A 13891-nucleotide genomic window follows, 5' to 3' on the forward strand; every position below is an offset into this window, starting at 1 on the left:
AAAAAAGATTAACTGTAAAATAATCTCAAGCAGGTGCTTCAAGAGGCATTCCAAGCTGGCCATGGTGGCTCCTGCCACTTCAGAACTTTGGGAGGCTGAAGCAGGCGATCACCTGAGGTCAGGAGTTTGAGACCAGCCTGGCCAACATGGTAAAACCCCATTTCTACTAAAAATACAAAAATTAGCCAGACTCAGTGGTGTGTGCCTCTAGTCCCAGCTACTTGGGAGGCTGAGACACAAGAAGAGCTTGAACCCAGGAGGCAGAGGTTGCAGTGAGCTGAGATCGCGCCACTGCACTCCAGGTTGAGTGACAGAGTAAGACTCCATCGCAAAAAAAAAAAGAGGTATTCCAGAAACAGGTACTGTTATCACAGGAGAAGACAGCTCCATGAGTGGTACTGCTCCTGAAGACCTGCCAGTAGGACAGTATGTGGAGGTGAAAGACAGTGATATTGATGATCCTGACCCTATTTATGCCTAGGCTAATGTGTTTGTGTCTTAGTTTTTTTGTTTGTTTTTTGAGATGGTCTCAAAAAACTATAGTCCCAGCTACTCAGGAGGCTGAGGTGATCCTCCCACCTCAGTCAGCCTCCTGAATAGCTGGGACTATAGGCACCCACCACCATGCCCAGCTAATTTTTGTATGTTTTGTAGAGATGAGGTTTTGCCATATTGCCCAAGCTGGTTTGAACTCCTGGGCTCAAGCCATCCACCCCCCTCAGCCTCCTAAAATGCTGAGATTACAGATGTGAGCCACTATGCCCGGCCTGTCTTGGTCTTTAACAAAATAGTTTAAGACTGAAAAAAAATTTTTTTAGTATTGTAGGAAAAAGCTCACAGAATATGGATATAAGGAAAATATTATTAACTCAGGCATGATAGCATGTGCCTGTAACCCCAGCTGCTAGGGAGGCTGAGGTGGGAGGCTTGCTTGAGCCCAGGAGTTCAAGATCAGCATGGGGAACACAGCAAGATCCCATGTCAAAAACAAATTTTAAAAATATATTTTTGTACAGCTGTAAAGGGTTTGTGTTTTACACAAAGTATTATTACAAGTCAAAAATTTAAAAAAATAAAATGTAAAGTTAAAAAGCTGTATTAAGCTGAGGTTAATTATTGAAGAAAAATATCTTATAAATTTAGTATAGTCTAAATGTACAGTGTTTATGAAGTCCACAGTAGTTGTATAGTAATGTCCTAAGTCTTTACATTTACTCACCACTCACGCACTGACTAACCCCAGAACAATTCCTAGTCCTGCAACATACGTTCATGGTAAGTGCCCTATACAGGTGTACCAGTTTTTATCTTTCACACCCTATTTTTACTGTGCCTTTTCTATGTTTAGATACACAAGTATTTACTATTGTGTTACAGCTGCCTACAGTTTTTGGTACAGTAACACGCTGTACAGGTTTGTAGCCTAGGAACAACAGGATATACCATATAGCCTAGGTACGTAGCAGGCTAAACCGTCTAGGTTTACATAAGTACACGCTACAATGTTTGCACAAAAGTGCATTTCTCAGAATGTATTCCCATCATTAAGAGACGCATACCTGTAATTCTTCTATTTATTTTTCACTCTGAAAACTGTAGACCAGGTGCAGTGGCTCACACCTGTAATCCCAGCACTTTGGGAGGCCAAGGCAGGTGGGTCGCTTGAGCCCAGGTGTTCAAGACCAGCCTGGTCAACATAGCAAAACCCAGTCTCTACAAAAAAATACAAAGAAACTAGAGAGGTGTGCACCAGTAGTCCCAGCTACTGAGGAGGCTGAGGTGGGAGGGTCACTTGAACCCGGGAGGTTGGAGCTGCAGTGAGCTGTGACTGTACTACACTCCAGCCTGGGTTACAGAATGAGACCGTGTCTCAAAAAAAAAAAAAAAAAAACCTGAGTCCTTTGCTCCCTCTCATCAGCCTAGCCTGGCCCTGGTCTCAGAGCAGAGTTACCCAACACACTAAGCAGCTAGGAAATGCCATTCATTCATTCGTTCATGAAAGGAAAAGAGAAAACTGCATATATCTAGTATTCTGCAAAATTAGATACACATATCACCTGCTATATATGTGTAATATACACATATGACATTTAAAATGTGACTTATGTTCTATTTGTCTGGCATAACAGGTACTCGACATCAACTTTTCCAAGACAGAAAATACTTCAGAGGAGGAGAAATCTGAGCTGGGCCCTGAAGAATAAAGTGTAAATAGCAATAACAACAGGTAACATTTAGTGACATTCAATGAGCCAGGCATTGTGCTAAGTAATTGGATTGTCTCACGCATTCTCACATGTACTGTAGGAGATAATGGACTGTTACTAAACCCATTCTACAAAGACACCAAGGCACAGAGTGGTTAAGTCACTTTCCCCAAAATCACACAACTCTTAATTGGCAAAATTCAAACAAAAGCAAGCGACTCCAGGGCCCTGAGGAGGACGTGGGTGGGTGAATGAATGAATTAATAAATGGCATCTTCTAGCTGCTTAGTGTTTTCAGCAATTCTGCTCTGAGCCCAGGGCCAGACTAGATTGAGAAGAGGGGGAAAAGGACTCAGTTTAGGACTTTTAAGACGAAAGCCCTGTTCACATACTACAAGACACCAATTCGAGTAGGAATTAAAGTTCACTGACGGCTTGGGGACCTCTGACACCTGGTAGACCAGAAGCTTGACAGTCAAAGAAATGGAACCTGACGAGGGAGGACGGGATCAGTGACCTCTGGCCAGCAAGCACCCCAAGCATGACTGGATGGCAGGGCCGGCTTACACACAAGGATCAACTTAGAAGGAACTCTAATACTTGGTTTAAAGCTCTGCTCCCGACGACTTTAAATCCTTAATAACTTTTGAACAAGAAGCCACGTTTTCATCTTGTACTGGTCCTGCAAATTATGTAGCCAATCCTGCTACATGACAATCCCCCTCCCTTTAGCAGGTAGGAGACAGGTACTGAGGAAACAGCCACTTATCTCTCGAATATATTCCACACGTACGCACCAATCAAACTTGCCCACTTGATCTTCGTAGACCGCGGCCACAGAAATCAGCAGGGCAGCCCAAACCCAGGAATAAGAAGCCCACTCCGCCGCCATGATGCGAGCGTAGGCACCGCCCGCCGCCGTCCCGGCATGCACCGCGCCGCGGCTCCACCTCCGCGGGACCAAAGAGCTGGGATCTTGTACGAGGTCCTCGGTGGGACGCTCGGGGTTCGGGGGCCGCCTGGGTACGCAGGAAGTCGCCCTACAGGCGCAAGAGAAAGCGCAGGCGACGCCTCGGCAGTGAGAGGCGGGCTGCAGCGCATATTGGGTCAGGCACACGCGAGGGGCAGCCCCCCGAGGGCCGTCCCAGAGGCCCCCGCGCCGCCGGGGTCTTAACAGGGTGCACCGTCTTCCGCCGCACGTGGATTCAACGCGATGCCCAAATCCAAGCGCGACAAGAAAGGTGGGCGAAGGGAGCGTTGGGACTCTTAGGGGAACTCCGCGGGCTGGTTGCCCAGCCTGCGGTGGGGGCTTTGGGGAGGCGGAGACGCAGAATAGGACACCAGGAATGTCCTCGAGGTGTTCTGCTGCCTCGCTGCGAGCTGGAATGGGGGCTTCGGGGCTGTAGAACCGCCAGAGGGGGCTGACGCCTGGTCGTGTCCAGGGAGCCGAGACTCTTTTGCCTAGTTTCAAGTGCTCTTGCAAGGCCGACTGGGCCGGGAGACAACCCCTGAGCACCCCCCACTCGTTTCGGCCCACTTTTCCCAACCTCGGCCCTTTCTCAACTTCCTGCGTTCCCGCCGTCCTGGCTGCCTTTCCCCTTTCCCTTCTTCCAGCACAGGCTTGTTCGCGCTCTGGCGTTGTGTATCTGCGGTTGTTTCTGCCTGGCAGGCTTACCTCTTCGTATGGCTTGTTCTTCTTAGTTGTCAGCTAACAGGACCTCTCTGAGACAGGATCTCACTCTGTTGCCCAGGCTGGAGTGCGGTGGTGCGATCATAAGTCACTGGAGGCCGGGCACGGTGGCTTATGCCTGTAATCCCAGCACTTTGGTAGGCGAGGCGGGTGGATCATCTGAGGTCGGGAGTTCGAGACCAGCCTGGTCAATATGGTGAAATCCCATCTTTACTAAAAATACAAAAAATTAGCTGCGCGTAGTGGCGGGTGCCTGTAATCCCAGCAACTTGGGAGACTGAGGCGGGAGAATCGCTTGAACCCGGGAGGCGGAGGTTGCAATAAGCCAAAATCACACCACTGCATTCCAGCCTGGGCACGACAGAGCGAGACTCCCTCTCATAAATAAATAGATAACAAATTAAATAGATAGATAGACAGATAGATAGATAGATAAAATAAGCCCTTGCAGCCTCCGCCTCCTGGGCTTAAGTGATCCTCCCACCTCAGCCTCCCAAGTAGCTGAGACTGCAGGCGCACCCCACCACTCCCAGCTAATTTTTCGTATTTTTAGTAAAGATGGGGTTTCACCATATTGGCCAGGCTGGTCTCAAACCAGGTTTTTTTTGTTTTTGTAGAGATGACTCTCAGTGTGTTGCCAAGGCTGGTCTGGAACTCCTGGGCTCAAACGACCCTCCCGCCTCAGCCTCCCAAAGTGCTGGGAGTACAGGCGTGAGCCACTACCCCCGACTTGAGCACCTCTTAAGAGACCATCTTTGGCCACCTTTGCTGTGGTGGCATCTCTCTCCAATCCGCTCCCCAGCATATTCAAAAATATTTAGGGATCTGTCACTTTCTAGGCGTTGGAGGATACAGCAGTTACAACAAAGAAGGCCTAGTTCTCATCAACCTTAACGTTTTAGGGGAAACACATTCCACAAAATGCAAAAAATCAGATTGAGTAAACACGGGGTGAAGAGACGGTGATATTTTGTATAATGTGGTCAGGAAAGGTCTCACGGATGAGGTGACAAATGAGCAGAAAATCGAAGAAAGGAAGTGAGCAACCTTGGAATTGCGCACCGGTAGAAATACTTGGGAGAATGCTGTTCCAAGTAGAGGGAACGTGAAGTGAAGAGGCTCTGAAGTGGGAGCAGATTTGACATGTTTGGGACAAGAGGCCAGTGGGGCTGGACAGAAGGATCCAAACAGAGTTGCGGGAGAGGGTTAGGCAAAGAGGGCAGGACTTCCTCAGCCTTGGCAAGGCATTGGCTTTCCTCCCTAGAGTTCAAGCAGAAGATTCATGTGATTTACCTTTACTTGTAAAGGGTCACTCTGGTTGCCTTGGTGAGACTAGCTGGGGAAGACAGGTCAGAGGGCAGGGATGGAAGCAGTGAGGCCCATATTAATCCAAGAGAGGGCGATGCTGGCTTGGATCCAAGGTATAACAGTGGAAATGATGGGAAGTGGCCAGCTATATTTCTTTTGCCCTCCTTGCTGGTATGATTGTCCTTGTCCGTGTGGTGCCTTGTTAAGAGGGGCTGAGTGCCAGGCAGGCTAAAGAAGAGAGGCCGAGGCCCCTTTGTGAGGGCACCCTGGGCTTTGCAGTTGGAGTTCTTTTAAGTGATTCTGGAACAATTTGATTCTGTGCAGAGGGCCTGGGGCAGGTCTGGCAAATGCCAAACTTTCTGGATAGAGGGTAAATTGGGTCCCAGCCATTTTTACAATAGAGGTAACATGTTCCTCCCCAGAGAGGTGTTGCTGCATCTGTGAGTCTACACTGCAAAATTGGAGCGCAGATATGTAACAGGAGGTTGAGCCCCAGACTCGCTGTTTCACCGCATAGGCCAGCGAGAGTGGACGCTGCATCATGGTCGAGAGCAGAAAGGGGCTGGGTGCAGTGGCTGACACCTATGATTCCAACAGTATGGGAGGCTGAAGTAGGCAGATCTCTTGAGCCCAAGAGTTCGAGACCAACCCAGACCACATGGCAGAATTCATCTCTGCAAAAAATAGAAAAATCACTTGGGTATGGTGATGGATTTCTGTGGTCCCAGACAAAATTAGCAGACCATGATGGGGTGTGTCTGTAGTCCTAACTGTGTGGGAGGATTGCCTGAGCCCAGGAGGTCAAGGCTGCAGTGAGCCGAAATTATGCCACTGCACTCCAGCCTGGGTGACAGAGTGAGACCCCATATCAAAAAAAAAAAAAAAAAAGCCAAAAAAAACCAGAAAGAGGCCTGCCTCAACCGGCAGGTGAGGTCTGCCACCCAGAGCACTCCCAGCAGCAGGAACAACCTCCACCCCTCACACTGCAACCAAGTTATTTGGGTCAGCCTGAGGAGCTAAGAAAGGCCGAGTTTGTCTGAATAGCCAGATTTATATCCAGGGATCGTCAGGCCCAAAAATGCTAATGAGTAGGCATTCCATGGGCCCTGGAATGGTGGCTGTGTGTGCCAGAAGTGATGGCCGTGAAGGCCTTGCTGCCTTTTTCAGCATGGCTGCATCCAGCTGAAGTCTCCAGTGCATCTAGATGTGTCTCTCATCATCTCTCTCCTTGTTTTCATTAGTCTCCTTAACCAAAACTGCCAAGAAAGGCTTGGAATTGAAACAGAACCTGATAGAAGAGGTAAGAGGTGGTTCTTTTTCCAGAGCTTGAAATTGTTTGGTTTATAAGGGTAGGTATAGGACTGTTGGCCAGGAGAGCATACTAGTGGGGGAGGGGGGGGAATCTCCAAGCTGCTAATCCAGCCCTTTTTCCTCCAGCAGCAGCACCAGCAAAAACTTCCATAGTGATGGTTTACAGCTTTGATTAGTTCTTACTCTGTGCCCCGTCCTGCACTAAGTGTTTCAGATGTATTGTTCACTCCATCCTTGTAACATCCCTGTGATGTAGGTACTAGGTGATGATGTTGCTGTTTTGCATTTGGGGTCACTTAAGCTTAAAGAGGTTTGTTAGCCTGCCCAATGTCAAAAAAAAACAGGAGGAGGCCAGCCACAGTGGCTTACACCTGTAATCCCAGCACTTTGGGAGGCCAAGTGATCAGATAGCTTGAGTCAAGGAGTTCAAGACCAGCCTGGGCAACATGGCAAAACCTCATCTCTACAAAAAGAAAAGAGAGAAAAACTAGCTGGACTTGGTGGTACGCAGCCTGGGCAACAGAGTGAGGCCCTGTCTTTAAAAAAAAAAAAAACAAAAAAAACAAATTGCTGCGGGTAGGAGACCGCACCAACCCATTGTCTGTAGTGCGTCTGACCTGCCAACCTGGGCTGCAGGCTAGGTGAAAACTGTCCCCTCCTGCAGGCTTCACTCCTGGAGGCCACCTCATGGTGCTTTTGGCCAGCACTGCATGCAGAGCAGTACCAATGAGCTGCCTCCCCTTGTAACACTGAGGCTCCATGTGGCAGGAGCCTTGCTGGTGTGGGTAACAGCTGATCGTCAGTTCCACTGTTGGTCTTAGATAAGTCAGAGACCTGGGAAAGGCTGTGGGGTGTAGATCCATGGCTCAGCCTCCCCTGTAGTTGGCGATCCTAATTTCAGTAATGGAGGTGGGAGACAACCAAATGAGAGGCCTCCAGTTCTTCCAGTTTCCATAGTTATCTGGGGCCCAGAGCAGATTCATTCCCATCTGCGGTCAGAGTAGTGCCCATCGTATTCTGCCGCTTGAACTCAGAGCGTCGTGAATTGTCCCACAGCTTCGGAAATGTGTGGACACCTACAAGTACCTTTTCATCTTCTCTGTGGCCAACATGAGGAATAGCAAGCTGAAGGACATCCGGAACGCCTGGAAGCACAGCCGGTGAGCGGGCAGGGGGAGAAAGGCCCTTCTGAGTGGGGACACCAGGCTGCTCTCAGTCAAAGCACAGGAGCAACTTCTGACCCTTTAGGTGCCTGGGTCATGCCGCTGACACTTTGGTAAGGACAAAGTGCTACCTGCTACTGAAGGGCACTGATTTTTCACTGTTAAAGCTGGTCTTGGGCCGGGCGCAGTAGCTCACGCCTGTAATGCCAGCACTTTGGGAGGCTGAGGCAGGCAGATCACCTGAGCTCAGGAGATCGAGACCAGCCTGGCCAACATGGCAAAACCCCTTCTCTACTAAAAATACAAAAATTAGCCTGGTGTGGTGGCGGACGCCTGTAATCCCAATACTCGGGAGGCTGAGGCAGAAGAATCACTTGAACCCATGAGGCAGAGATTGCAGTGAGCTGCACCATTGCACTCCAGCCTGCGTGACAGCATGAGACTCAATCAAAAAAAAAAAAAAAAAAGCAGGTCTTGCACTGAACCTTTAGGAGGCAGGACTTGGCAGTTACTCAAGAGATGTTTGAGAGGTGGTCCTTTCAGGAAAAGTGGCCCTTTAATCCTGGAGTCTGGACGGTTTAGGAGTATCACATGAATTTTAGAATGTCAGTACATGCACTGGAACACAGCGACCCCGGAGTAGGATGCAGGAACCACGTGGCAAGTTTCTGTCCTGGGGCAGGTGGCCCTGGTGGTGGTCTCTTGCCACACCAGCTGTGCTTCACCTGTTAACATGCCTCCTTCATACATCCAGACAGGGAACTGGTACAAAATGCTCATGATGGGCTGAGACACAGACTGTTGCCATGTCAGGGGTTTGTGGGTGGGGGCATAATGAAAGGGACCCTGAGCGGGAGATTGTGTGGCCAGGCAGCATGGAGGAGTGGGTGCCACTGGCTCAGCCTGGGCCTGAGCTCACTGGGGACTAGAGCGGCTTTGCAGGTAGCTGAGGGATGGAGAGGGCAGGGTACTTCCTTCACAGAACGCTCTTTCTCCTGTGGTAGGATGTTCTTTGGCAAAAACAAGGTGATGATGGTGGCCTTGGGTCGGAGCCCATCTGATGAGTACAAGGACAACCTGCACCAGGTAAGTTGCCAATCCTCACAGGAAGGGGCTGAGGCAAGGCCGCCTTCTCTCCCGCTACTCCCACGTGACAGCCTCCCCAGCCCTTGGCAGCTCCATGGCTCAGGGCGAGCAGGTCCTGGCTTAAAGCTCTCCCTTCACCTCCAGACCAGGGAATAGCACACTTCCTGCCTCCCACTCCTTCCCGCTGTGACAATCAGAAACATCTTTAGATGTTGCCAAATGTCCCCTGGTGACCAAAAACGTGTCTAGAAGAGAAGCACTACTCTAATGTGACCCCGCCGGCCTCACTGTCGATTTGTAGGTCAGCAAAAAGTTGAGGGGCGAAGTGGGTCTCCTGTTCACCAACCGCACAAAGGAGGAGGTGAATGAGTAAGTACTCCTGAGGAACGGAGGGGAAGAGGAGGGTGAGAGGGGATTTCAGGGAAGGAATGATGCGGGGACTTCCTTCCGTGTGGGGGGCATCCAGTTGGAACCACTCCTGGAAGCCCGTCACTGAGCTTGTGGCCTGGGACCACAGCCCTCTCTGCCCTCTCCAGCATGGTGTGCTGGGCTGGCTGGCTTCTATGAAGGAAGAAGGCCCAGGACCACAGGACACTTGGGGAACCTGACTCGTGGGCTGGTAAGCATCCCCTCTTACCTCTTCTCTTTTTCCTTAGATGGTTCATGAAATACACAGAAATGGACTATGCCCGAGCTGGTAACAAAGCAACTTTCACTGTGAGCTTGGACTCAGGGCCCCTGGAGCAGTTCCCCCACTCCATGGAGCCACAGCTCAGGCAGCTGGGCCTGCCTACCACCCTCAAGAGAGGTATGGACAGCCCTGGAGCCAAAAGGTCACAGCCCAGAGTCCAAGAGCACAGGCCTGCAAGCTCTTCCCTTTCTAGCTGAGCAGGTTATTTCTACAAGCCTCCATTTTCTCATGTGAAAATGGAGCTAAGAGTGCCCGCCTCACAGTTGGGGTGAAAGCAGACAGTAACTTAGAGCCAGAATGCAGCCCTTGAGAGACATCAGGGCCTGGCACCTGTTTAAAAAAAAAAAAAAGAGTCAAAAACTTAGCCATGGTGGTGTGTGCCTGTGGTCCTAGCTATATGGGAGGCTGAGGCAAGAGGATCACTCGAGTCCAGGAGGTCGAGGCTGCAGCGAATCAAGGGACCTCACAGAGGCAGCCACTGCCCAGTGTGTGTTAGAGCTGTGGGGAAGGCAGGTGGCCAGTTGGAATTCTCCCAACTTGGCAGCACAGAGAGGGCTCTGCAGGCCCCTAGGCCAGAGGTAACTGGGGACCCCCCTCCTGCAGGTGTGGTGACCCTGCTGTCAGACTACGAGGTGTGCAAGGAGGGTGACGTGCTGACCCCGGAGCAGGCACGTGTCCTGGTGAGTGTGGCCCCTGAGGGCCCTGGCAGGAGGGGCCGCTGCCTTTCCTCTGCCTGCTGAGAACGCCCCCCTGCACTTCTGAATACCTTCATTCCTCCTGATGCTTTGTTTCCTTTGTCTCTTGCAGAAGCTTTTTGGGTATGAGATGGCTGAATTCAAGGTGACCATCAAATACATGTGGGACTCACAGTCGGGAAGGTTCCAGCAGATGGGAGATGACTTGCCAGAGAGCGCATCTGAGTCCGCAGAAGACTCAGAGTCAGAAGACAGTGACTGAAAGAGACTCAGGACCGAAGGTCTCCTGGAACCTTCGGGGTCTCACTGGACCATGCAGGACTGCTGCCACCTCTCTAGAGAGAGCAGCTTTTTGTTTGGCTGTGCACAGGGTACATAATGGGCACTGAGTTCCTGTAAAGAATAAAACTTTGTAGGATGTCTCCCTGGAGACAAGGGGGATCTTTCTTAGGAAAGAGGCCTTTGGTAAGCCCAGGAGTTTGAAACCAGCCTGGGCAATTCAGCAAGATCCCGTCTCTACAAAAAAATGAAAAAATTAGCTAGGCGTGGTGGCACACGCCTGTGATCCCCACTACTCTGGAGAATGAGGTGGGAGAATTGCGTAAGCCTGGGAGTTTGAGGCTCGGTGAGCCGTGATCATGACCCTGCACTCCAGCCTGGGCGGCCGTCACACTTGTTCTGCTTGGATTGCCGTGGTTTGCCCTGTCAGCCAGCTTCCCCCACTGGCTGCCTTGGGACTGCTGTGGATAACACAGCTCCATGCCAGAGCTGGAGCTTCTCCTCTTCAGCCCTGGGTATCCCTTGGCAGAAGGATTTGCTGAGGAAATTTAGGTGTCCTCCCAGCCCTCCACACCAGGGCTGCAGATCTGGCAGATGCCAGGAAGATAGGCTTGAGCTGAGACAAGAGTGGAGTCAATGGCGGGAGTTGAGAGCCAGTGTCTAAAGTTCCATGGTATCCTGGGAGGTTTTATTCTTGGTGACCTAATGGTAGGTTTTGTCCACCTTGTTCTATTTGGTTTTGGTTTGGGTTTTTCCCCTCTGTTTTTAAATTTAAAATAGGGATGGAGTTTTGCCATATTGCCCAGGCTGGTCTCCAACTCCTGAGCTCAAGCGATCTGCCCACCTTGGCCTCCCAAAGTGCTGGGATTACAGGTGTGAGCCACTGCACCTAGCCCATATTGTTCTGTTTGTATTTCATGAAAGCGGTTTTGAATGAGAGCAAATCGGCTTCAGGGTTACGGCGGCCCTCTTCTCTGCCGTGCATGGAAGACAGCTACCTCCAGCCCCGCTGTTGAGAGGTCAGGCCGCATCCCAGGGTGTGGGGGGCGACCTTCACAAGGGCGTTGTGCCGACAACCTCTCACTGCCTCTGCTCTTTGAAGACTTCATACTCCTGCCTGCTTCTCACCAAGCCCTTGGGAAGGACAGCAAGAAGTGGACTCCCGGCGGAAGAGGAAACGAATTCACCAGGGTCACCCAGCCTGGGCCAGGTGAAGTGCCAGCCTTAGCAGGAAATGCTGAGGGAGAGCTCAGGCCCAGCCTTCTCGCCTCGTGAGGGTGGCTGGGAGGACCGCAGGAGTGTAGCGGACAGTCTGCAAACTGAGCTGAGGGGAAAGCAGCCTAAAACCACTGAAGGCCACAACTGACCAGGGGGAGAGGATGAAAGGTGGCCGGTGGTGCGCTCCGCACCTGAGCCAGGTCTAGCCAGGCCTAGAGGAAGTAGTGGGACGTTCCGGTGCCAGGCTTGATCAACCACCTCCATGACAGCTGGCTCCAGATGTCCTTCCTCTGCTGCTGCCAATTTCTCCAGCTGCTCCAGCCAGGATGACCACGTCCCCATGGACAACCTGCAAGGGAGACAGCTAGACTTCAACACACTTCCGCTGCACAGTGACTCAACATGCCCCTCCCAGCCATGGCCCCGCCGCTGTTTGGGCTCTGGTTAGTTTATGTATGCCTTGTATTACTGCCTGCAAACAGCCGTGGCCATTGGGCTCTGAAGCCCTGTCTCCACTCTGTCTCAGCTGCAGACAGCTGACTTCAGAGCTGCTGACTTCAGCAGCTGGGTAAACCCGGGTCAGTGATCCAGCCCTTCGGCTTCAAACTTCCTTTACTTTTCAAGCTGCTTGTCTGAATTAGAAATTGTGTGAAGTACTTTGCCTCCAGGCCTGGCACTTAATAGGTACTCATTTGAAGGGGAGCCATAGCCATATAATACCCAAGCTGGAGAAGGGGGTTAGGGACAGCAGGCAGAGGGAAGCCCCGCCACTACACGTGGGGTTGGACTCTGTCTCCAGGGTGGGCAGTCTGGGACCCAGTAAAGGCTAATGATTAAAACCACAGGTTTCAGGCAGTGGCTCACACCTGTAATCCCAGCAATTTGGGATGCTAAGGTAGGAGGATTGCTTGAGCCCAAGGACTCAAGACCAGCCCAGGCAACGTAGTAAGAAACCCCATCTCTACAAAAAATAGAAAAATTAGTCACGTGGTGGTGTATGCCTGTGGTCCCAGCTACACAGGAGACTGAGGCGGAGGATTGTCTGAACCCTGGAAGTCAAGGTCACAGTGAACTATGATCAAGCTGCTGCACTCCAAGCTGGATGACAGAGGAAGACTCTGTCCCCCAAAAAAGAAAAAAGTTAGTTTCAGTCAAACCCACATTCATTCCCTACCACACGTAAGCTGTGGGACCCTAGTCAAGTGAAATTGCTCTGAGCCAGTTTCCTCATGTATAACTGAGGTGATCATACTTAACAGGGCCATTGCAAGAAGGTGTTGGTGACCTGGCCACTTAAGTAATTTGTCTAAGAACAGGTTTACCACCCAAAAGAACTGGGCCGTGCAGAGCTTTCATAGGAAGAAAAGGACTTATCTCAGAAATGACCAAATGACTGCATAGCCCTCGCAGCTTCCCCGTTCCCCACACCCCCGCAAAATTTGAGAGAAGCATCTGAGCATCTAGAGACAGCTGGGTTACCTGCAGCTTGTGAGCGTTCCTTCCATTGCAGGGCAGCCAAGGTCATGCTGGGGCACTGGTGCTACACACATCCTGGTGGTGCTCCTTCCAGAAGCTGGGTGGGGAGAGGGAATGGCACAGAGGTCAGTACTTGGGGTCATCCCAGGGTGGTTGCCCACACCCAGGTCCCTGAAGCACTGAGGGGCTAATGGCTTCTAAGTAGACATGTTACGTATCTGAGCATCAGAATATATGCAGGCTCCTGGGCCCCTCATCCATGTTCTTGGGTGGGTAGAGGGGAGGCAGTGGGCAGGAATCCTTGCATTTGGCCAGCTATGATGGCCACACCTGTAGTCCCAGCACTTTGGGAGGCCAAAGAGGGATGAGAACCCCTAGTCCCAGCTGCTCTGGAGGCTGGCGCAGGAAGATTACTTGAGTCTGGGAGGTCGAGGCTGCAGGGAGTGGTGATGGGGCTCCTGCACACCATCCTGGAGGACAGAGTGAGATTCCATTTCAAAAAACCCTAGCATTTAACCTTTTCACCAGGTGTCAAACACCCCACCACCTTAGGTCCCCTGAGCGCCTACAACAGCACAACTGTGTACCCTAGGGGACACGAGTCCTGATCTCCAATTCTGGCTCTGTGGCCTGAGCTGAGCCATCTGCCCTCACCTGCTTAGTGAGGAAAGGAAATGCCCCATGCCAGCCCCATGAGCCACATGCCAGCCCCATGAGCCACATGCCAGCCCCATGAGCCACATGCCAGCCCCATGAGCCACATGCCA

At 51.2% G+C, this 13891-nt stretch overlaps 3 protein-coding genes across 8 annotated transcripts in view; 1 reads left to right on the forward strand and 2 right to left on the reverse strand.

Annotated features, from left to right (window-relative positions):
- EMC1 (ER membrane protein complex subunit 1) overlaps positions 1-3143 on the reverse strand; it is a 37259-nt gene extending 34116 nt beyond the window's left edge. For all 5 annotated transcript variants that reach the window (XM_017505901.1, XM_017505892.1, XM_017505880.1 and 2 more), the window contains exon 1: positions 3005-3143. In XM_017505901.1, the coding sequence (XP_017361390.1) occupies positions 3005-3099 (95 nt within the window). In that variant the 5' untranslated portion in view covers positions 3100-3143. The remainder of the gene's footprint in view (positions 1-3004) is intronic.
- Positions 3129-10581, forward strand: MRTO4 (MRT4 homolog, ribosome maturation factor). 2 transcript variants are annotated; one of them, XM_017505946.2, is made up of 8 exons: positions 3129-3448; positions 6447-6505; positions 7573-7676; positions 8684-8765; positions 9067-9134; positions 9422-9573; positions 10060-10136; positions 10264-10581. In XM_017505946.2, the coding sequence occupies exons 1-8, from the start codon at positions 3421-3423 to the stop codon at positions 10411-10413; spliced, it is 720 nt and encodes a 239-aa protein (XP_017361435.1). In that variant the 5' UTR covers positions 3129-3420; the 3' UTR covers positions 10414-10581. The 2 variants fall into 2 exon arrangements, with proteins under 2 accessions (XP_017361435.1, XP_017361439.1); XM_017505950.2 differs by lacking the exon at positions 6447-6505 and having other exon boundaries at positions 3324-3448; positions 10264-10564.
- Positions 8109-13891, reverse strand: part of LOC108287492 (aflatoxin B1 aldehyde reductase member 3) — a 25857-nt gene continuing 20074 nt past the window's right edge. The window contains exon 9 of the transcript XR_005196472.1: positions 8109-8121. The gene's annotated coding sequence lies outside the window, so the exon portion shown is untranslated. The remainder of the gene's footprint in view (positions 8122-13891) is intronic.

The sequence above is a fragment of the Cebus imitator genome, unplaced genomic scaffold (genome assembly GCF_001604975.1).
Source record: "Cebus imitator isolate Cc_AM_T3 unplaced genomic scaffold, Cebus_imitator-1.0 Scaffold15, whole genome shotgun sequence".
Lineage (NCBI taxonomy): Eukaryota > Metazoa > Chordata > Mammalia > Primates > Cebidae > Cebus > Cebus imitator.